The 23,014-nt window shown below is 40.2% G+C and overlaps 1 protein-coding gene across 1 annotated transcript in view; it reads right to left on the bottom strand.

Annotated features, from left to right (window-relative positions):
* Positions 1–23,014, bottom strand: part of SFMBT2 (Scm like with four mbt domains 2) — a 216,486-nt gene that overhangs the window by 91,010 nt on the left and 102,462 nt on the right. Inside the window, 2 exon segments of the mRNA XM_007126577.4 lie at positions 5,537–5,783; positions 7,425–7,513. Coding sequence (XP_007126639.3) covers positions 5,537–5,783; positions 7,425–7,513 — 336 coding nt within the window.

Here is a 23,014-nt window from a genome sequence, read left to right as displayed (position 1 = left end):
GCCCGTGCCCCACAACGGGGGAGGCGACAACAGTGAGAGGCCCGCACACCCCAAAAAAAAAAAAAAAAAAAAAAAAAAAAAAAAAAGAGACCCCAGAGAGCTCCTCGCCCCTTCCTCCAGGTGAGGACACAGTGAGAAGACGCTGTCTATGAACCAGGAAGTGGGTCCTCAACGGACACTGAATCTGCTGTTGCCTTGATCTTGGACATCCAGTCTCCAGATCTGTGAGAAATCAACGTCTCCTGTTTACAAGCCACCCAGTCTGTGGTGTTGTGTTACAGCAGCCTGAATGGGTGAGGACACCCAGGAGGTCTCACGGGACTTTTATCTCTGTCCTACAATCTTAAGACTCTTTGTCTTCGTGCTGCAGATGTTGAATCCTAATATGGAATTTAACCCCATGGCAGGGCATACTCCTTGTCTTAAAAGGTGAAAAGCAACTGCAGTTTTGTCAGTACGCTCAACCACCTGCAGAAGCTAAACACCTCCTAGTTTCAATAAGCAGAGAACAACAGTCCATGCGTGTGTTTCATTAGACAGAGAGGTGCTTGGTTACGCCGGCAAGTTTATGGACAATAAATAGCACCATTAAAAGAACATAAAACAGGTTCTTAAAGTGATCGTGTTGCAGGTAATTTAATAGAGTGTATCATGTCAATTTCTGTTGGTGGGAAGTAATAAGGAATTAAAACCTGTCCTGATTCATCTTTAACTAGAAGCCTGAAGGAAAACGAGGTGTCCCCCTCTGTGCATGTTGGCAGGCCATCTCACAGAGAGCGTGGCAGGAAGAGGAGAGAACAAAATCTTCATCTCACAGCCTCAGGTGATCGAAGGCCTGGAGGGGCGATCCCTTTATTCATGCACCTCACACCCTCCTCTCCTTCCTTCTCCACCAGGCTCTGACCAGTAAGGAAAGGCTCATCTATGCTTCTTAATAGACACTGGGAAGTGCTATGGACTGAATGCTTGTGTCCTCCCAAAATTAAGCCCTAATCTCTCAATGCCATGGTACTTTGGGAGGTAATTAGGTTTAGATGGGGTCATGAGGGTGGGACCCCCATGATGGGATTAGTGCCCTGGTGAAAGGAGACACCAAAGAGCTCTCTTACAAGTGCATGCTTGCTCTCTCTCAATATACCATAGATATAGATACAGATACAGATATAGATATATACATCTCCATGCACACATCAAGAGGAGGCTGGGAGACTTCCCTGGTGGTCTAGTAGTTAAGGCTCCATGCTTCCAATGCAGGGCACATGGGTTCGATCCCTGATCAGGGAATAAGATCCCACATGCCGTGCAGCATGGCCAAAAGATTTAAAAAAAAAAAAAAAAAAAAAAAGAAGAGGCCAGCTGAGGACCCGGCAAGAAGGTGGCCATCTACAAATCAGGAAGAGAGCCCTCACCAGTACTCAACCATGCTGATGCCCTAATCTTGGACCTCCATCCTCCAGAACCGTGGATTTGTGTTTTTCAAGCCCCCTCCCCCAATCAATGGTATTTCGTTAAGGTAGCCTGAGCTAAAACAAAACAACAACTCTTTTTGAATGAGAAATAGTTCAAGTAAGAAGCATCTGAATTAGATTCAGAAACTTCTGGCTCCAGAAACTACCTAAAATAGAAAGAAAAGGGGGGAAAATGGTTGACATAAAGATTATGAAGGGAAAAAATATACAAAAGAATATAGAGATAAGGATTTTTCTTAAACTTCAAAAAGTTTCATCTCTTTAGTTTCTGCAAAACCATGTCAGATTCTATTTCTAAACATCCAAAAATATGAAAGCAGGTGGAGCCTCTAAATGACCCCTGACCTCAATGACCTACTTAAATTTCTTAGAAGATCAAATATAATCTTAAAACTCTGATCACAGATTGAATATTTAGAAAATACCAATCACCTGAGTAATACTTAGCAGCACAGCAAATGTATGATTATCCCCATTTTACAGATGTAAAAACTGAGGTTCAAAGTAGAGTAACTTGTCCAGAAGCTGTGTGGCCAGTGACAGAAGTGGAAAGAGAGGCTGACTTGAACCCTGACTCCAAGCCCATGTTCCTTCCACTCTGCTGGGTTTCTCAAGCTCTATTCACAGGTGGACCCTTTTAAAGGAAGAAATTCTCATCCTGAACCCCACAGACCACATTCCCATGCATCTTACATCCTGGAGCCGTCCTGGGTGCTAAACAAGAGATCACATCTCTACTTGCTCAGAAGCCCCCCTAACACTTCAGGGGAAAGAGGATAGTACAGTCCTCCTTGTGTGGAGGAAAGCTCGAGGAACACAGAGAAGGCCACAGGGCAGGAAGATAAATAAATGAGGGGAGGCGTTAGGGGTACACAGCTGGAAAAGCAGCTCCAGGTCTGTCTACTCATGATTTGCCTTCCATTCAGCACTGAAGAAAAGGCACCCGTGGATTCCCAATCCTGTCCTGATAACGCCTGAATCACTAAGGGCCGCGGGAAGCCACTGCCTCTCCCATGATTGGCATTTTACCCTCTTCCATTCCCTCACCTGGTCTTCACTGAAGCTGGACTCCACCTACCCCGGCAGCACTGCAATCCTGATGGTGGGTCGAGTGGGGAAAGGTGGCTTTGGCCCTCTTTCTAACCTCCCATTCCCCTACCCCATGTCCTCTGATTCCATCCAAAGATGGGATGCAGGCTTCTCGCTGGCGGACAGCATAAAAGCCAGCACCTTCTCCTCCAATGTTTGAAGACTGACTAGCCAGCTACTTTCTGTCACCTATTTCTATACCTCTGTTCACACCAAACAGTTGAGAAATACTGTGTCCTGCAAGAAGTAGAAAGAATAAGAAAAGGAAAGGAGGAGATATGATTACTTTTAGCAAAGGTGTTGGTGTCAGCACAGCAAAGAGGGCATCGAGAGTAGGCTGACCTGGCACGGCCTCCCTCTCAAAGTCCAGTCAGCCCTCCCGGCCCACAGGTCCTGAATATTCCACCTGCAGTGGGTGGAACCCGTGGATGGAAGAAACCACAGATGCAGGAGCCCGCAGGTGGAGGAGCCCGCGAACGCGGAACCCGGGAAGGGGAAACCACAGGTGCAGAACACCTCCAACCCTCGAATGCAGAAGGCCAACTCTACTGTGCTATTTTATACAAAGGACTTGAGCATCCCTGGATTTTGGTATCCTCGGGGTCCTGGGACCAATCCCCCGTAGATACCGAGGGATGACTCTATACCCAAAGTCTCTCTTACCTGCTCTCCTCCCCAACCCTTCCAGCTCTACTTACCACCAGTCAATGATGAACACTTTTCATTTACTTAAGCGTGTTTGGGAATAAGAAGAACAGCCTAGTATTTTCTATGCAAGTGTGAAATTTTACTCCCACCTAGATTTCATTCAAGGAAAGAACACTATCATCTAAGTTTAACAAGTCACATTGGGTTCTGAAATTAATTTATGCAAAGGATTGGGTTCTGTTCCCGTGTGTAAAACCTGGGTGATTAATTGCCTTCCTGGGTGTTGTTCTGCTGAATCAGGTAGGAGAATTCAGTGTTCATCTTGTAACTACTGCATCTGAAGAACTAAAAGTCACATTTGGGGGTGTCCTTTCACCTTTCCTGCAGACGATTTTTTTTTTTTTTTTTTTTTTTTTTGCCATTGCCATCAGGACTTATTGCTTGAAACAAAAAGTCTCCTGATGTGTTTGGTTTGACCAGGATCCATTTTAAACCTACAGTACCCCAAACTAAGTTTAGCTGCCGACAATTTAAATGTTGGGAAAATAACTTCTTGATGATGAATGCCTCTTCCAAAGTCTTTAACGCTTCAGTGAAATGGACAATTCCAGAAAATTACTAAGATGAGTAAACACAATTTATTCTTGTCTTATAAAGACATCAAATTATCTAAAGGAAGAGAGAGAACTCTCCTATGGAAATATTTCCTTAGTTTCTGCAGGGACACTTTCCATTCTGGCTGCTGAGTATGAGTCCACGATGTCACAGGAAGGGTACATTGCACAGAACCTAAGAGCCAGTAGTAATCCTTTGCTTTGCTATAAATTTTTACACTGGCAAATATATGTTTTCCTTAAAATTTATAAAGCAATTAGATACTGAGCTAAGACTTATACACCCAACTTTCTGCACAGAGTAAATTTCTCCTGCTAGGTTATGAATCCCAAGGCAAACGTGAGCTTAGATCGCTTCTCACAAAACTGACAGGCCCTTCGTTTGTAATCATATCCCCACATTACTCAGGGTATAAATGGATTTCCTGGCTGCTTCTCAAAACGTTGACAACAATAATACTAATAAAATACCATGTTCTATGTCTATATGCCTGTCAAATTCAACTCAGATGCAAACACATGACACACAGAACCAAGACGTTTTTTCAATTAAAGCCCTTGACTGACGGAAAAGGGAAATATATAACGCCTCAGCTTCATGTCTTCAAGACTAACACTGGCAACTAAGATGGGAGGGGAAAAAATCTCTGGCAATTTTAATGAAGGGAAGAGCCAAGTCTTTGCTTCCAATAGACCTGTGAAATTGACCAGAATGAAAATCAGCAAATTTGGGAAGAAAGGAGTATTCCTTCCTTGGCATCTTTAATTCCATAAGAATCCAACATTTTGTTGTTCTGGAGCTACATACTGAAAGGTTGGTAAGGCCAGTCAGAGGCAGCAGGGGAAACTGGATGGAAGAGGGGGGAACCCGGGAATCTGAATTACAGCAAGTTCCTCCTACAAACTAGGTGATCTTGGACAAGTAGCTTAAACTCAGTCTCAAATTTTCTCTGCTGTAGAAGGAAACAGTCACATGAAATAGTTTTTTGGAATCAAAATAAACATCAGAGCAGATGTAAAATCACCTGGCATGTAGTAAACATTCAAGAATGGTTATTTCATAAACATTGAGATTTTTGCCCAGTTAGGTATGTCAGGAAGAATAATGCACTCTTCTACCCAATTAAGTCTCTGGAAAGTCACCTGACAAGGTATTTGAAGCTACTTAAAAATCTATGATGTGCCAGGAAAAAAAGCATGATGATTTTCTCTTTGCTATTTCCAGATCAGGACAGATAACATAATGATCAGCATTTGGTCTGGATATTCAGATGGATGGATGGATGGACAGATGGATGGATGGGAGGGTGGATGGATGATGGATGGGTGGATGGATGATGGATGGGTGGATGGGTGGACGGGAAGAAGGGCAAAGACTTTAGAACCCACTTGCAAGACTATCAAATTCCTAAAGAAAAATAGAGAATATCACCAAGTCCCACTGTAATGTATGTTTCATTTCCAAACCATTGATTCCAAAGGAACCAGATCAACTTCTCCACAGCCTCCAGCTCTGCTTTCCCATTTCTGAACGCTATTCATAGAAGTCTTGGGTTCCATTTGCTACAGAAAGTATTTGAAGTTAAAATGCTTCATATCCACAAGTACAGATGTAAAAGACACCACAGAGCTAATACATTTTCCAGAGAGACATCCAGGAAAATAATCACATCTCTTTCTAAAACGCTTGAGAGCAGCCAAAGCTCTGGCCCTTACCTGAAGGTGGGTCCATTCTGTATTTATTCTCTTGACACCAACCAACTGGTCGAAGTCTGTAATCCAAGTAAAACAACCACTGGTCATAGGATTCAGTGTCCTCCAATCCCACATAGCGAAGGCGTAATCTTCCTCCAACATTCTCAATCACACTAACTATCCAGTACTGAAAAGGGCTCTGAGAATCCTGGAGCTCTATTAAGGAATCAACTGTAATGAGGTCTATAGGGCCTTTCCCTCGCAGAGGCTGTTTAAACAGAAGCAAAACTCCTTATTTTAAACTTTATTTTAAGGTTCTCATGGAAACAGATGACAGCAGAAGATAATATTTTTTCACACCATCATCCAAGCTACTGGCAAACAGTCTGGTGTTTCCCTCCACCCCACTGCCCCCGCCCTCCCCTCCCCTCCCGCGCACACACATCCATTATACCCGACTCTGTATCCAACAACAAAGCCACAAGTAAATAGAAAATGACAGTTTGTGCTAAGTTCTCAGCAAACAAATCACCCTTCCCAGATAAAACTGCATTTGTGAGGAACGAGGGTGCTTTTAAGAAGCGTTACACCAAATTTGCCTCGAGCTAGAAAACATGCGGTTGCGAAATGTCTGCTCTTCCCACAGATGGACACATCTGATACGGGGCGATCAGTTTATACCTTGACTCAGCAGACATTTATCTTACGATGGCCCTGCTCTCATAATCAGGACACTCTCGTACTTTGATTACGTGAGTAATGCATGAATATGTGTAGAGGACATTTTTGATGAATGCCTAATACACAGCAATAATCAGCTAAATTAGACTATTGTGTAATTTGTACACTTAACCCCATAGTTGGTTTACAAAATGTATATAACACCTGCCCCATGTAAGCAACCTTCTTAGCACATGTTTGCATAGGAAAAGGGTGTTTGTTCAGCCAGCCTTGTAGGCAAATATGTTTAAAAAATTTAACAGAGTAAAACAATTTGTCCTTTTGAAAGGGTGAACAATCATCATTTTGATTTGTCAACCAAACAATTAAATTAGTAGCCATTGAGATACAAAACTACATTAGGCAAAAATCATCACAAAACAAAACCAGATGACTGTATATTAGACCGTGGTGTTCCAAAATATCATTTATGACAGGTGAGAAATTTATGGTTAATGTTAAGAGAATAATGAGTTTGTCAAAATCCACACTGTATTCTTGGTCATTCATTGTGTTCTCCCCTTTATCAGGGGCATTCTTCAAACAGATTTGGTGACTCAGTAATTATTTATAACAGTGCATTTCTCTTCCTGTTCTAGAATGTAAATGTTAAAATGTTTTATGACAAAATTATTTTCATATCGCCATCAAGACTGCAGATTAAACTGTTTTTACTTCAGTACCTTAAAATGACCTTCACCACATTTAAATATGGTTAGCCATTTCTATTACTTAACGTGTATGTGTTTAAATTTCGGCTTAACGCATCCGGAATACAATAGTTAATGGAACCATTTATCAATACGCTTTGAGACTACACCCCAGCACATATATGCTTAGTCATCACCTCTACAAAACAGTTATTCTACAGGATTTTCTATACATTCACTAACATAAGATAGAGTCTTAAACGTATAGGATAGTGGATACCTATCCTAACATGTTATTATTTTAAAAGTGTTCATATAAAAGCAAATTTTCCACTTATTGATTGGACCAAAGATTCTTCAGTGCCATTAGAATCAGTAACCTAAGTAATTTGGGAAAAGACAGGAAGTTATGCTATTTGGACACTGACATCCGTGTGGACGCATGTACCCGCAGAAGGATATATGCAAAGGTGCTGTTAGGTGTGAGCTCATGTAACTGTGCTGCTTCAGACAGAGAATAGCTGGATAACAATACATACACCTTCTAGGAGGCTGGCTGGGGCCGTCCGGGAACCAGTCAAATCACGAATGAGAAATTCAGTCCAGTCCGTGTACTTCTCTTTGATTGCTGGTGAGACAAAGGAGAGTAAAAAAAAAAACACACTTCAACAAAGCAGTGGAGCTTTCAACACGTTAAAATGCCAGCACTTTTCTGTACACACGTGTTCTTTCATGACTTTTCTTCGTTTTAAATGCCGTGCTTAAATGAAGTACTAAAATGGCAACAACAAATCTGTCAGCAATGGGTGACTTCACACCTACCACGTGCCTAGATTTTGCTGGGCACCAAGGAGATGAAAGAATGTGAAGCCCTGAAGTCTTATCATCTGTTCAGAAACTTCTGTAAACAACAAAGAAGAGGGACTTCCCTGACAGTCCAGTGGTTAGGACTCGCGCTTCCCATGCAGGGGGAGCGGGTTCAAGCCCTGGTCGGGGAACTAAGATCATGCATGCTGCGCAGCGCAGCCCAAAAAAAGAAAATTAATTGATTTAACCATTAAGAAAAAAATTATTTTAAAAAAACCTAGAAAATATTCCAAGGCACAGAATTTAGGACGTTCCAAGAAGAAAGAGCTCCATGAGGGTGCTTTATTTATTTCCAGGTGGGAAAATAAAGCCAGGCTCTGAATTATATCAAGATTTATTATACAGGCAGAGAAGAGGAAGAAGGGATTTGCAGGCTGAGAGGAACAGCATATGCTAATGAGAGTGCTGGAGGGAGGAGATGGAGAAAGTGCAGCCCTCGGACACACGGCCAGGCCTGAGCACAGGGCATTGGGAAATAATGGAATAAAATGGTGGACAGCCCAGAAAGCCAGCACACACGTTTAATAAACAGGAAATCTCTGCATAAGATGAATCTGAAAATAGCATAAAGGCTTAAAGGGAAACAAAGGAAGCTAATGGCAGAGAAGCCAAGGTAGAGGCTGCTGTCTGGGGCCCCAAACAGCGGGGACAGCACTGCATTTGAGACATCTTTCGCAAAAGAAATATCGGCCTTTGGAAGCCAGGATTCTACAAGTGCTTCAAACCCAAGACGTGAGAAAAATGTAACTTCCTGGCATAGCTCCCAGGCTACAGATTTCCCAAAGCTAAGGTTACATCGACCCCTGGGAGAGGCCCCAAGCCTTCTCAGGGCATCACAGGATTCACAACCTCGGCCACATGAGAACAGCACACTGGCCCAGACTCCCATCCACCCACTGTGATTCCGACCTTCACATCCCATGAAGACCAGGGGACCCAGGAGCACTGCCCAGGGTACCGCATTCAATACATAGCCTCTGTGAAAGGTTCGAGACTCAAGCAGTTCATAGATTGTTTAGGTTCTTTAAAAGCAAGATGGAACCATTTCTAGCTCAAACCTAAAGGAACAGAGCTATTACCAAAGGGAAACAGGCCACACCGGTGGTGGGAAAAGCAAGCTCATGGCGTGGGGAAGACCTGGACTCTGAACTGGGTTCTGCCATCACTGGCTACATGACTTTGAGTGACTCTGAGTAATTCACCCAATTTCTCTTGGACTCTTTCCTCTAGTGCTACAACATTTTCCTTGTGGGATGCTATAAGAATTAAAGAAGATACACGTGCCAGAAAAATATAACCATACCTGGCACATCTATGCAATTAATCAATAACAACTCTAGTTTTGTTATAAGTATATATTGAATTATTACACATTCTCACCAGATATTTTTTATTGATTCCCACAGACTGCAGATGGAAACTTTCGACATGCTTTGGCAGAAATGCCAACCGATTAGGGACCAGTGGCAGCAACCTGCTATTTCAATCACTAACCTGCAGCTCAGTCAACATCTCCCACCATCACCCATCAATGATCATAAGACCAAGAGAAAAATCAAAATGGAAGGCACTCAGGCAAGACAAAAGGGATTCGGGCAAAGTCGGAAAGCCCAGCTTTGGGTGGGACAACAATGTCCTAGACCTGGACCCACTTAGCAAAGAGCAACCCACCCCTTCAACATCTCTTACTACTCGGGATTTTTTTCCTCAAATAAAATGCCATCTTCTACATACGTACTTATAAGGAAATGCATATATTTGGGGCAAAAACTGTGTTATTGGGTCCTTTTCTGTCATTAGCAAGTGTAGCAAACATTTTTCAACGCTACACCCATTTCTATGGACTGAATGTTGTGTCGCCTCCAAAATTCATTTGTGGAATCCTAATGCTCAATGTAACTGCGTTAGGAGGTGGGACCTTGGGGATGTGATTAGAATTAAATAAGTTCATGAGACTGAAGCCCTCATAAGTGGGATTAGTAAGCTCATAAAAGAGACCCTCCTCGCCCCTTCTTCCATGTGAGGACACAGCGAGATGTCTGTCTATGAACCAGGAGGCTGGTCCTCACCAGACATGGGGTCTGCCTGTATCTTGACCTTGGACTTGGATCCAGCCTCCAAAACTGTGGGAAATAAATTTCCACTGTTTACAAGCCACCCAGTATTTTTGTTACAGCAGCCCGAATGGACCAAGACAGCTCTCCTGCTTGCCTAAGGTGACTGAGAAGACCAAAGCAATGGAATACTAGACAAATTAATTAAAATTTGTATTTATCTTTCACTTTACAAAGCCTTTTAATTTACTTTGTATCTTTTGATCATCCTAATAATGCTATGAGGTGGCTATTCTTAACTAACTTTCGCCCAAGTTCATTGGAAAAACAAGGGCAGAGCCAGCCTCAAACTCGAGTTTGCAGATGCCAAACTTATAAGCTTATGAGTCTTTCCACTAGGATCTGATTCTCAAAGCTTTGGCATACAGAGAAATCAACCATTTAAATTATAGGCATGACAGAGATAATATGAAAATGACTGCTTAAAATAAGTTTCAAGATTAGGACAAAATATACAACAGCACCCAATAAATATGCATTTCATTTTTTATTCCAAAAGGATGACAATTAGCACAGTCGAGGGAAACATGGTCCTGTGATTGACAGAATTTATGTCTACATCCCCTATGAGAAGAAAACTCAATTTTTCATTTAAGGGTTGTTTCTAATATCCATGTAATCAAAGTTAAATTAGAATTTCTGAAATATGTATGCACCCTGTGGAGACACTGTGCAGTGCTGAAATTTAAATAGTCTGAGTCACAGCAAGAGAACACTGGAGATGGCTGTGAAATTTACATATTCGGGGCCCTGCACTCTAAAGGTCCTGTAACTGTCCAGTAATATGCTTTTGCCTGAGGCTCTGAAGCAAGCTTTTATTTGCCACAGAATATCTAGACAAATGGCTCTCCGTGGAAAAGTATATCTTAGCTACAAAGGTACACCAATCATTTTAGGTTAGAGAGCAGAAAGCAAACAGTTCTCAGGAACTTTGCTAATTTTAGAACAACTATTTCAGTGGACATTTAGTTCTCAAAACTCTAAATTTTCAAATGTAAAAATTAGGGCTCCCCTGGTGGCGCAGTGGTTGAGAGTCCGCCTGCCGATGCAGGGGACACGGGTTCGTGCCCCGGTCCGGGAAGATCCCACATGCCGCGGAGTGGCTGGGCCCGTGAGCCATGGCCGCTGAGCCTGCGTGTCCGGAGCCTGTGCTCCGCAACAGGAGAAGCCACAACAGTGAGAGGCCCGCATACAGCAAAAAAAGAAAAAAAAAAAAAATCTATGACAAGAAGTACTGCCATATATACGAAACTATGCATGATGAATTTACAGTTCCCAGGCAATGGGTTTGTTTTAGACAATATTCAATTCAGTTAAATTCTAGTACAATAAAAACTGCCCAGAAAGCCCTGAGAATTCATTGCAATACAAGCTGATCTGTAATTTTCCACATATAAATTTCTAACTAAAAAATTTTAAACTATGAATTTTAATTTACTACAGAACATATCTCTTCAAAGACCCAAAATCAAGGCATACGAACGTAAGAAAAATCTCTCTCAAATGTAAACCAATTGCTTGCCCTATGGTCCTTATCTTTTTCTTCAAATGATCCACACATTAAATTTCAGAAAACTTAACACGCAACCTAACTACAGTAAATGTGAACTTTACAGCAAGAAAGAAATGATTAAACTGGAAAAAATCTGCAACTTTAGGTGGATAAAAGTGTATCCACAACTTGGTAATCATTTTCCCATTTCTTTAATTTATAGAGAGAATCTCCTGGAAGTCCAGAAGAAGAATAAAATCAGGATCTTTCTACAATGTTCTCATGAGCATGTTTTCAAGGTTCTACTCAGTTATAACATTATATAAACATTCAACTTCACTTTTTTAAAAGTCCCAGTTACATTTTTCATTTTCATACCTCATTTTGGAGAGGTACCCGCATCTCACCTAAGGAAGCCATTGTGAACTTGAGTTTCAGAAAAAGGAAACACCCCCCTCCCCGCTACACACACTCTTTTTATGAAGACATTTTAGATGACCCCAAAATCCTACAACTGCTTTATTAGAGAGCTGTCTATAACAGGAGTTCCAAATGAAAGGCAGAAGATTACCATCATTTTTTCAGAATTTGGGAAACCACCACTCTTGGTGGATTTCCAGCCCCACTGAGCACATGTAAACATAAAGTAATTCACCATTTCTCAAGGATGCTGTTTCCTATGGACATTGGTCTGGGGGAACACAAAGTCACCCATCCGAGCTGCCCATTCAGGCAGATCGTGAACACTGAGACCTGGGCTGGGGTCAGATGGACACACTTATCTCTCCTTCCCTGTCACCACAAAGAAAAGACAGGTCCATGGAGAAGTTGGCTGTATCATGCCTTTCTGCTCATCTGAGAGATGGGGAGAACAATTACCATGAACAGTGAGGCCACTTTCACTCAAACACACTCTGGGTAAACGGAAAGGCCCATTCCTTATAATCCTAGAGTTTAAACAGAGGATATTTTGTTCTTCTTTCTGGCCATTTCCTCAACTCACTTTCCACCAACCCTTCTTTGAATCCATTGTATCAGTCATGTTCTTAATTTGTAATGGTTCTTTCTTGCTCTTTGGTTGTTCCTTTCTTCTAAACATTTTTCTTACCAGATGCCATTTTTCAAAACCCCTCGTTATAGTAATTAGAGGATGTTCTCCTCTTCTGTGCCCTGGATCCTCTCATTCCTATGGGTTTCTTCTTTTTTTATCTGCCTCTTTCTCTCCTGTATCAGAGGCTCTCCTGGAGTGACTGGTGGCCTTCAGTCGTGCGTCATACTTAAATTGGACACTAGAGAAAGCCCGAAAGTGAGATTTGTGTCCTGGAACAGAGGTTTTTGACTCAGAGTGGTCACTAAGCAACTCCCCTCTGTGAAGCAAACTCCCAAACTAGATTCCCTGCTTCTCCCCGGTCAGTTCTGCCCATTTCTTCAGAGATGAGCTTGAGGGAGGAGCCTGTGGATACTGGTCCTTGGTTGTACCAAAGGCATAGGGGAGACAGAGCCTGGGAGGTGTTCCAATTACAAGCATCCCGTTCAACCCTGTGCTTCTCAGCCCCACGCGAGACTCCCACCCACCCCGCATTCAATCCAAAGTCGGGTGCCTGCGGGGGATCCCAGGGGCCCCTCAGCTGCAGCCCGCATGTGTGTCCAGGGCTGCGGCAGCCCCTACCAAGCATCAGCAGTCACCAAGCCTTCGTCAGCTCTCAGGCCACCAGAAACGTGAAATTTCCTTTCTGCGCTGGTGCCTCTTCAATTTTTTCTGTTGCTGGTTTATGTATTTGTTACTCCTTTACCATCACTTTAATGGGGTCTCTGGAGGAAGAAGAGATAAATAAGACTGTTCAATCCACAGCTACTCCCAGCTCACCAGAGAACTGGGCTGTTACAAAATGTGAGGCAGCAACCTTTGACTTATCGGGAAAAGATTCTTTAACACAGAGTTTGCTAAAGAAATGAGGCAACAGAGAATCTTGAATTATTAATGGAAGCACTTACACATACTATTAAGAATAAAAGACTGTAGAGTTATCTCCCTTGGAGATTTTTAAAGGAAAGAATCTGTACTAATATTTCACATAGGGTTCAAATTAAATTGTTCCTACAAACAAAAGAATAGATCATAAAATGATTGGACAGGACTGATAAGCTCCTACTAAGTGCAATGGACCACATTACATACTACTGGGGTTCAAACATATAGACAGAAGTGTTTCTGTCTTTAATAATAAATACAGCCTCGATTAAGATATAACTTGTGAAGAATGTCATAAAAATCATATATACGCACACAAAAATACACATACACACACACATTCCTTAGAACTTATACAGAATGGAGGAAAAGTTTCAATTCAAAGTTTCAGACCGCCTTCCATTATATAAATATACTTGTGTAATTACAGAAAGAAATATTATTATTATTTCGCTCCGAAGAACAGAATTCAACAAAGAAATTATCTAAGAATTTAGATAATTTAGATAAGAATTGTTGGAAGCAAATGATGGAGACAATGATAACCTTAGGTTGAAATAGAAAAAATAAGTTGACCTCAGAATATTCTACATAATTACAACATTTAACATTCATGCCATACTCATTAAAACCTTAGTCAGTATTTCTGCATAAATGATTTAATTTACCCCTTAAAAAGAAAGGCCTTTGCTACTTAATATTCTACACATTGTTTAGAGATTTCTTCAATATTGGGAATAGATAAGAAGTTATCTTTTGTTGAAACTAGCTTATCATGGGGTCAGATGTGACTTTTAATGGCAGCTACTTCATTGGATGGTTGTATGGATTAAATGAGAAAATAAATATAAGCTTCCTAGCAGTTATTACTCAAGTGGTAAAGTATCAACCCTTGTAAAAAGTGAAGTAGTCTTTGATAATGTAGCCAATCATTCCTTCTTTAATGCATCCCAATGTTTGTATAACATACTAAGTTTTCTTTCAGAAGAACATATATGAAATGTCTCCAAGTGATGTTTTAACTACAGGCTAACAATTTCTTGCAATCCAAATTTAACTTTGAATAAACCTGTACACCAAATCAATGGATACAAAATGATGGCCATGAGTATAAAATCACATATTAATATTTTATTAATTTGAAAAATTAAAATTAGAATAAAAATTCCTTCCAGAAGTTTCAAAAAAGGGTGAATTTTTTGCCTTCTAATCTCTTACCCACCCCTCCCTAACTTGGATGTTAATGCTAATTTTGCCATCATGATCACTTCATGAAATACTGACAAACTGGCACAAAAAATAATAATAATCTCGGATGAACCTAGAGATGATCATACTAAGTGAAGCAAGTAAGAGAAAGACAAATATCATATGATACCACTTACATATGGAATCTAAAAAAGATGTATTAACATATACACACTACTATATATAAAATAATCAACAAGGACCTACTGTACAGCACAGGGAACTCTACTCAATATTTTCTAATAACCTACAAGGGAAAAGAATCTGAAAAAGAACAGATATATATATAGGTGTAACTGAATCACCGTGCTGTACATCTGAAACCAACACAACACTGTAAATCAACTATACTTCAATAAAAATTTTTAAAAATTATAATCTACCTCATGGAAAATAATTCCTAGTATAAACCATTATGGGAATCCAATTCACTTTTATCTTCTATTCCTGCTTCTTCACATTATTATAAAATTGATCACCTGCTATATGGTAGTGAAATGCAATCCCTCTGGTTAAACTTAGAAATAATAGTCTTAACACAATATATAGGATACCCCATGCACAAAGATCACTACTGGAGACAGTAACTTGCTGATATTTTTTAGTAGAATGAGATCAGTTGTGAATAGATGACACAGTGCTTACATCAATATGAATGTTTTACACACACAGCTATTTACACATAATTTTAAACTGACACAACAGAGCACACTATAGTTCCCGAAGTCTACTGTACATTTCCTCCACATCCAAATCAAACTTCTGTTCTTTACGTTATGCACAAAAGCACATAGAAACAAGTAAAACAGCCCACTTGAGATAATCACAGAACTCAGCATTCATTCAAACCAGATGTCATTACCCCTATACTCCAAATCTGGCTTAAGCAGTTGCTCTGCAACTTCACTTCTCGGTTAAATTATTCCTACAATTTATGCAGGTCGCAACTTACTGAAGAATGAATTGATTCTAATAAGCTCTTCTTGTATTTTATTTTGCCTGTTTAAGTAAGGCAAGTACCTCCCTACATATCTATTTGCAGGAATGGATTGTTGAGGGGATTTGGGGGCATTACCTAATATTTGAAGGAGCAGCATGGAATGTCCCTGTCAGGGACACACAAGAGGTGAGGTGGCGCTTGCCTCAGGGACCCAATGCCATGCCTTTTCTGCCTCCTTTAAAACCACCCACTTCCAAACCAACAAGGACCTACTGTCTAGCACAAGGAACTCTACTCTTTATTCCTATGTGTAATATAGGAATAACCTATACGGGAAAAGAAAATGAGAAAGAATAGATATATATGTAGGTGTAACTGAATCACTTTGCTGTACACTTGAAACTAAACTAAACATTGTAAATCAACTCTACTCCAATAAAATTTTAAAAATCCACCCACTCCCAATCTTGCCCAGCCCAGGTACACACACTCTGAGTCCTTCAACCTTCCCATCCTCTGTCCCCACTCAACCTCACACAGCCTCACCACGCGGACCCCTCTAAAAACTACAGCGACTAGACTTATAACTGCTGGGGAAAGAAAAACACTGGGCTAAACCATCACCCACAAGTTCTGGAATCACTCATCCTTTTTTTCTTTTTTTTTTTTTTAAAAATGCCCTCAAACTCACTTGTCTGACAATCCCCTACCTCCTTGCTCCCCTCCAAAACCAAACTTAGCAAAGAAGACTTAATTCTTCACTCACTGTTCAGCCCCTTCAACTTCACCCCCCAGAACTTCCACCAAGAAGAGAATGATCAACTGTGTCAAACGTTGCTGATAGGACAAGGAAGAGTAAGGCTGAGACTAGGCCATTAAATTTTACAGGAGACATTCCACAGGATCAATTCCTGGGAGTAGAATAGCAAAGGATTTACTAGATATCAGCAAACTGCCCTCCAAAATTATGCTTGCAATTTGAACAATAACCATGAGTATATAAAAGTTCCCATTTCCCCCAATTCTTGCCAGTATTTTATATTCTCAGACTTCTCTGATTTTGTTACCAATCTCAACCATATGAAACTGATTTTTTAGTTTTCACTTTATTGATATCAGGGAGGCTTAGTATCAAAACATGATGACAATTCAGATTTCTTTTCTGGGAACTTACTCTTCATGTATTTTTCTATAGAGACACCTTTTTTTTTTTTAATGCCGATTTGTAGGAGCTCTTTATTTATGGTAGATATTAATTCTTCATTAGATATAGCAGAGGTCTTAACTTTGTATATGATATTCAGCATGAGCCTTTTAAAACAAGGCATGAGATCATGTTGCCCAGACACTGAATCTTGGAATAAATTTCTAACTCCTAAGCCAGGCTCAACATCCCGCATCACTGGGGCCGCTCCACTCTTCTTCCCTTTGCTCTCTACGCTGGTTTTCTCTAAACCCATCTCTTCCAAAGGGCTGCATTAGGGCTCTGCACATCCTCTTCCTTCTGCATAGAAACACCTTCCCCCATCTCGCCCCAACCAACCCCTCCTCATCTCACGTCCTCCCTGATCTTCCCTAATTTCCATGATAAACTGTTCTCTTCTGGAATCTCACATTCTCCCTTCCTAGACTTAGTACAATTTATAATGACATGTTCATACTCATGTGTGTAATGAGTCTCCACCTGATGACTCCATGAGCCTAGGAATCTTCATATCACTGCCTTACTACTATATACCTACACCTATAACAACTGCACATAGTAGGTGTTTAATAAAATTTTATCACAGGAGGGAAGGTCTGACAGATCAGACGGTTTTATAAATTGTGTCTGTTTTTTAACTAATCTTTGGATGAAAGAGAACTTGTTGAATTCAGATTAGGAACTACCGTTACCATGGATATTACACAGACCTTTCAATAAAATATGATTCAGCACCATAGTACACTACAAGCATTCACAAAGGAACTGCCATTGCTTTTTGTTTCTTCTTTTATTGGGTTGGCCAAAAGTTCGTGCGGGTTTTTGCAACATCTTACGGAAAACCCAAAAGAAATTTTTGGCCAACCCAATATTTGCCTGGCTCGTAACTGCTTACATATGATGTAAGTTACTGTTTAAGATTTTAGTTTCGGCACACATAACCCAGAAAGCGAGAGATCATTCACTTAATTGAGTCAGCATTAAACGCCTTATGAGATAGGACAGAAATTAAATATTTCTCTTGAGTTCTCCTTCTGGGTGAGTACATGGTATTACTGCATTAGGCAACACTGATACTGTTCCTTTCAGACAAGGGCATCACCCAGAGATTAGAGAAACACAAGGTACTATATATCCATAGCTTAATCCCCAAGGGACCCACTGCTTTCTCTGAAGTTCCCCATGACCTCTAAGCCCTATAAACAGCCATAATTTACAAAACAAAAGCCATAAAGATAAGAACTATTTATGACATTCTCAAGGTATAACTCATATTACTCTGCATCATATCTTTAGGAGCCTAGAAGATAAACAGCCTCTAAAACTATTAGAAGAAATTGAAAACCTTATCACTGTTTGCTGGTTAAAGACTTTTACCCAATAAAATATGGAATTTCTCTCATTCTTGCACATTTCCCTTCAATTCTTCTCTAGCTGTCAATATCTCACTTTATAGACATTTCTGCTATTGCTTTAAACATTTTCCTGCTTTTAAAGAATACCCTTCCAAAGAGTCAGCAACTATTTTTTCTCTCTACTAGGAAAAATTTCCTACAGGTCTTTTATTGGCTATCACTGCAGAGAAACAGTCAAGACTGAATTGACATATCACAAAGGTCCAGGGCTCTGAATTCAATGGAATAAGACAATTGCTTGTTAAAGAATTTATTTTCATTGGTATATCTCTCTCCCTCATACATGACTTATTTCTTTCTGTAAAGTTACCTTCTTTGCTGCAGCTAAATAGTTTCCATTCAAATTTTTCCCAATGATCCCCTTAGGGGAATGCTTTAAAAAGAAAGAAAGCAGCTTGCAAAAAAATTTAAATCCACATGCCCTTTGTATATGTCTAATTACATGAGTCAGTCTATTTTTCAACAGCTTTCACATTACTGTCCGTGATGGTTAATTTTATGTGTTGACTTGGCTGGACCACAGTGCCCAGATATTTGGTCCAACATTATCCTGTTAACAAGAGGATGTTTCGGGATGAGATTTACATTCAAACTGGTGGACTTCTGAGTAAAGCAGATTGCCCTCCTTAAATGTGGTGGGCCTTGTCCAATCAATTGAAGGCTCAAATAGAACAAAAGACTGACCTCCCCTCAAAGGTAGGGCAAGAGGGAGTTATGATGAAATCAGACGAGAACTAAATAAATGAACAGATATTCTTGTTCATGGATAGGAAGACTCAATTTTACCAAGATGTCAGTTCTTGCAATATTGCTCTACAGATTCAATGCAATGCAAATCAAAACCCCAGCAAGTTATTTTGTGTCTATTGAAAAACTGACTCTAACGTTTATGCAGAGAGGCAAAAAACCCAGAATAGCCAATACAATAATACAGTATTGAAGGAGAACAAAGTGGGAGGTCTGAGACTACATGACTTCAGACTTACTATGAAGTTACTGTAATCAAGACAGTGCGGTACTGTCAAAAGAACAGAAAAATAGATCAGTGGAACAGAACAGAGAGCCCAGAAATAGACATACATATATACAGTCAGCTGATCTTCGACAAAGGAGAAAAGGCAACACGGTGGAGCAAAAATATCTTTTCAGCAAACGATGCTGAAACAACTGGACATCTACACGCAAAAAACGAACCTATACACAGACCTCACACAAAAATTACCCTTCACAGGGCTACACTGGTGGCACAGTGGTTGAGAGTCCGACTGCCGATGCAGGGGATGCAGGTTCGTGCCCCGGTCTGGGAAGATCCCACATGCCGCAGAGCAGCTAAGCCTGTGCACCACAACTACTGAGCCCTTGCGCCACAGCCTGCAAGCCACAACTACTGAGCCCGTGCGCCACAACTACTGAAGCCCATGTGCCTAGAGCCCATGCTCTGCAACAAGAGAAGCCACCGCAATGAGAAGCCCATGCACCGCAACAAAGAGTGGCCCCCGCTCGCTGCAACTAGAGGAAGTCCGCACACAGCAACAAAGACCCAACACAGACAGCAACAACGACAACAAATTAACTCAAAATGGACCTAAATATAAAATGCAAAACTATAAAACTCCTAGCAGATAACATAGGAGAAAACCTAGATGATCTTGCGTATGGTGATGCCTTTTTAGATAAAATACCAAAGATATTATGCGTTAAAAAAAATAACTGATAAATTGGACTTCATTAAAATTTAAAACTTCTGTTCCCCAAAACACATTATCAATAGAATAAGAAAACAAGCGACAGACTGGGAGAAAATATTTGCAAGGGACACATCTGATAAAGGACAGTTATCCAAAATATACAAAGAGCTCTTAAACAACCTGATTTTAAAATGGTTTAAAAAATTTAAAAATGATTTAACAGATACCTCACCAAAAAGGAATACATGTGGTAAGTAGCTTATGAAAAAATCACATCATACATCATCAGGAAAATGTAAATTACTACCTTTGAGCTTCTACTCAGAGCCTTGCTCCAAAGCCAGACCACTATGCCTCCACTCACCTTTCTGGAGCAGCCCCAAAAGAGATGCTGGAGACCAAGACCCACCCTTCACATATGACTCTAGTCCAGCTCATGCTTGGCTTTTCCATCTCTTGGGCCGCCATATGTGGACTGCTGGCAACGTCATTCAACCAAAAGCCTGGCAGCCAGGTCAATCCCCTCATCTTAGACAAGCTCATTACTAAAGTCTCAGACTGACCAGTTATTATATCCCCAAAGCAAAGATTCTTAACTTACAGTGCGTGACTGCCTTCATGGAGTTCATGAAATTGAGTACGGTGAATAAATGAGCTCATAAAATTGAATACAAAATTGTGTGTTTGTGTGTGCGCGTGCGTGTCGAAGGCCTCTTACAAGAAGTTACATTGAGTTCATCAGATTCTCAAAGTAGTCTATGACCCCAGAAAGACTGAGAATGATTACAGACTTAGAAAACAAATTGATGGTTACCAAAGGGGAAAGATGGGGGGGGGGGGATATATTAGGAGTTTGGGATTAACATATACACACTACACACATATAAAACAGATAAACAACAAGGACCTACTGTATAGCACAGGGAACTCTACTCAATACTCTGTAATGACCTATATGGGAAAAGAATCTAAAAAAGAGTGGATATATGTATATGTATAACTGATTCACTTTGCTGTACAACTGAAACTAACACAACATTGTAAATCCACTATATTACACTATAAAATAAAAATTAAATTTAAAAAGAACGATTACAGAGACGATACCATATTAAAACACGGCTATGATATACGTCACTAGACTGAGTTCCCTGAGGACGACATGCTCTTTCTTATCATCACTGTTGATCCCAGCACCCAGCACAGAGGCCCCAATAAATGCTCCCCACACAGCTTTCCAAAGTAAAACAACTTCTCACCTTTCTCCAACCCAACGGGTATGAGACACTACAGTTCTGATTACAAAGACACCTACTAAGCGTTCGTTACGTACCAAGCACTCTTTCACACATAGCATCTTAGTTAGTGCTTCCAAAAATCCAATGAACTAGTTATTCTCATCCCCATTCAACAAGAGAAGACTCAAACAGTAGGCAGACCTATCACAGTTGGTGGCAAATATATTAAAGAGTACATTTGTAACAGACAGATTTCTGTTAACTCACACCCTATGCATAAAAGTTCCATTTTAGAACAATAACTCCTCCAAACACATGTATTATATAATTATAACAGAGAGAATAAAGAGAATAAAACAGATGCAAAACACCAATTATTTCAGAAATCAAGGACGTAAAACACAGTTACTCAAAAAAAAACCCTTAGATTCTGGATCAGATTTCTCAAATCTACTTCTCGTATACTTTAAAAGATTTATATTACTAGGTAAGCAAATTTTAAACAAATGTTTGAAAAAATAAAGCTCCTGTTTGCCAACAACTACACCTCATTAAATGTTATTTCCCTCAGAATGAAATTTTTTAAAGAGTAATACTCTGTGAAAATACGTAACTGAGTATTACTTTCTTAAGAGATTCAAATCTGATAAGCATGCTAATTATAATCATTAAAAAGGCATCATCTTTAAATACATCTCATTGAAAGTGTGTGCGTGCCTAATACGAATAACACGAGAAAAGAAATGGAATAATTCTGTAAGCATTCAACATTGAGATCTGACATATTTATGACATGCAATGAAATTCCCCTTATTAAAGTCAAGTTCAAGAAGATTCAGAACATGTTCTTCAAGAGAAAAGGCATGATTCATACATAATGAGTCAGGTCCAACTGTGAGTGCCAATAGCTTGCAGGCATTCTACAAGTAATGGACAAACTCAGTGACCTAAGAGTCATGCCTGAATATAAAACACAGCCCCAGAGCTGGTTAAATTCTCTAAACCTGCCATGTGTGTGAAGACTAATAAAACATAAACTCTCTTCTACCAACGAGTCCTATAAAAACACTGAGATTCTGTCTCTGAAGTACTAGAAAACAGAGCTTCTTGGCAAAATGGAGCCCCTGGAAAATATGTTCTTGAAAATAGATTTCTTATCTAGCTAGCGTAGTTTTAAGTCCTTTCCATCCCTACATTCTATGAGGACATTATTATTGACCTGTAAATTTTCTTAACCTGTTAGCAAAAAACTATTATTGAATTTTAAGGGTTTTTTTTTTTTTTAACACATTTTGTGTGTCTAAATGACAAGAGTCACTGACAACTCAAAATCACAGAGGTGGAATGACATCTAAATTACAGGTCTGCCAACTGGAGAATAATCCCAACATATAACCTCACTCCTTCACACATTTCTTCCCTTAAGATCTTTCTGCTCTGAGAACTCTATATGGCAAGATTCAGAGATCAATTTCTCATCTGTCAAATCCAAGGGCAAAGGCTGTAACAGAACAGCATTGCCTGACGCCAGGGCACAACTATTTGGAAGCAGGTTAAGCAAGTACCATGAAGCAAGTGGGGCGAGACTTGTAGAGTACAAAACAGAGTGTAAAAGATTAAGTAGATAGTAGTTTAAGATCACCAATGTCTTCCATACTGCCAAATCCAACGGTCAATTCCCAATCATTTATGTATTTGATGTAATTAAGAGCACTGGATAAGATCACTTTCTCCTTCTTGAAACATTCTTCACTTAGTGTTATGTTTTGAATGCTTGTGCCCCATCCTCCCCCCAAAAATACATATGTTGAAATTCTAACCCCTAGTGTGATGGTATTTGGAGGTGGGGCCTTGGGAGGTGATTAGGTCATAAGGGTGGAGCCCCCATGAATGAGATTAGTGCCCTTAGAAAAGGGACACCAGAGAGCTCCCCCACTGAGAGGTGAGGACA

This window comes from Physeter macrocephalus, chromosome 11 (assembly GCF_002837175.3).
Source record: "Physeter macrocephalus isolate SW-GA chromosome 11, ASM283717v5, whole genome shotgun sequence".
NCBI lineage: Eukaryota > Metazoa > Chordata > Mammalia > Artiodactyla > Physeteridae > Physeter > Physeter macrocephalus.
The sequence above is the reverse complement of the archived record's forward strand: the minus strand, read 5'-3'. Positions and strand labels throughout refer to the sequence as shown.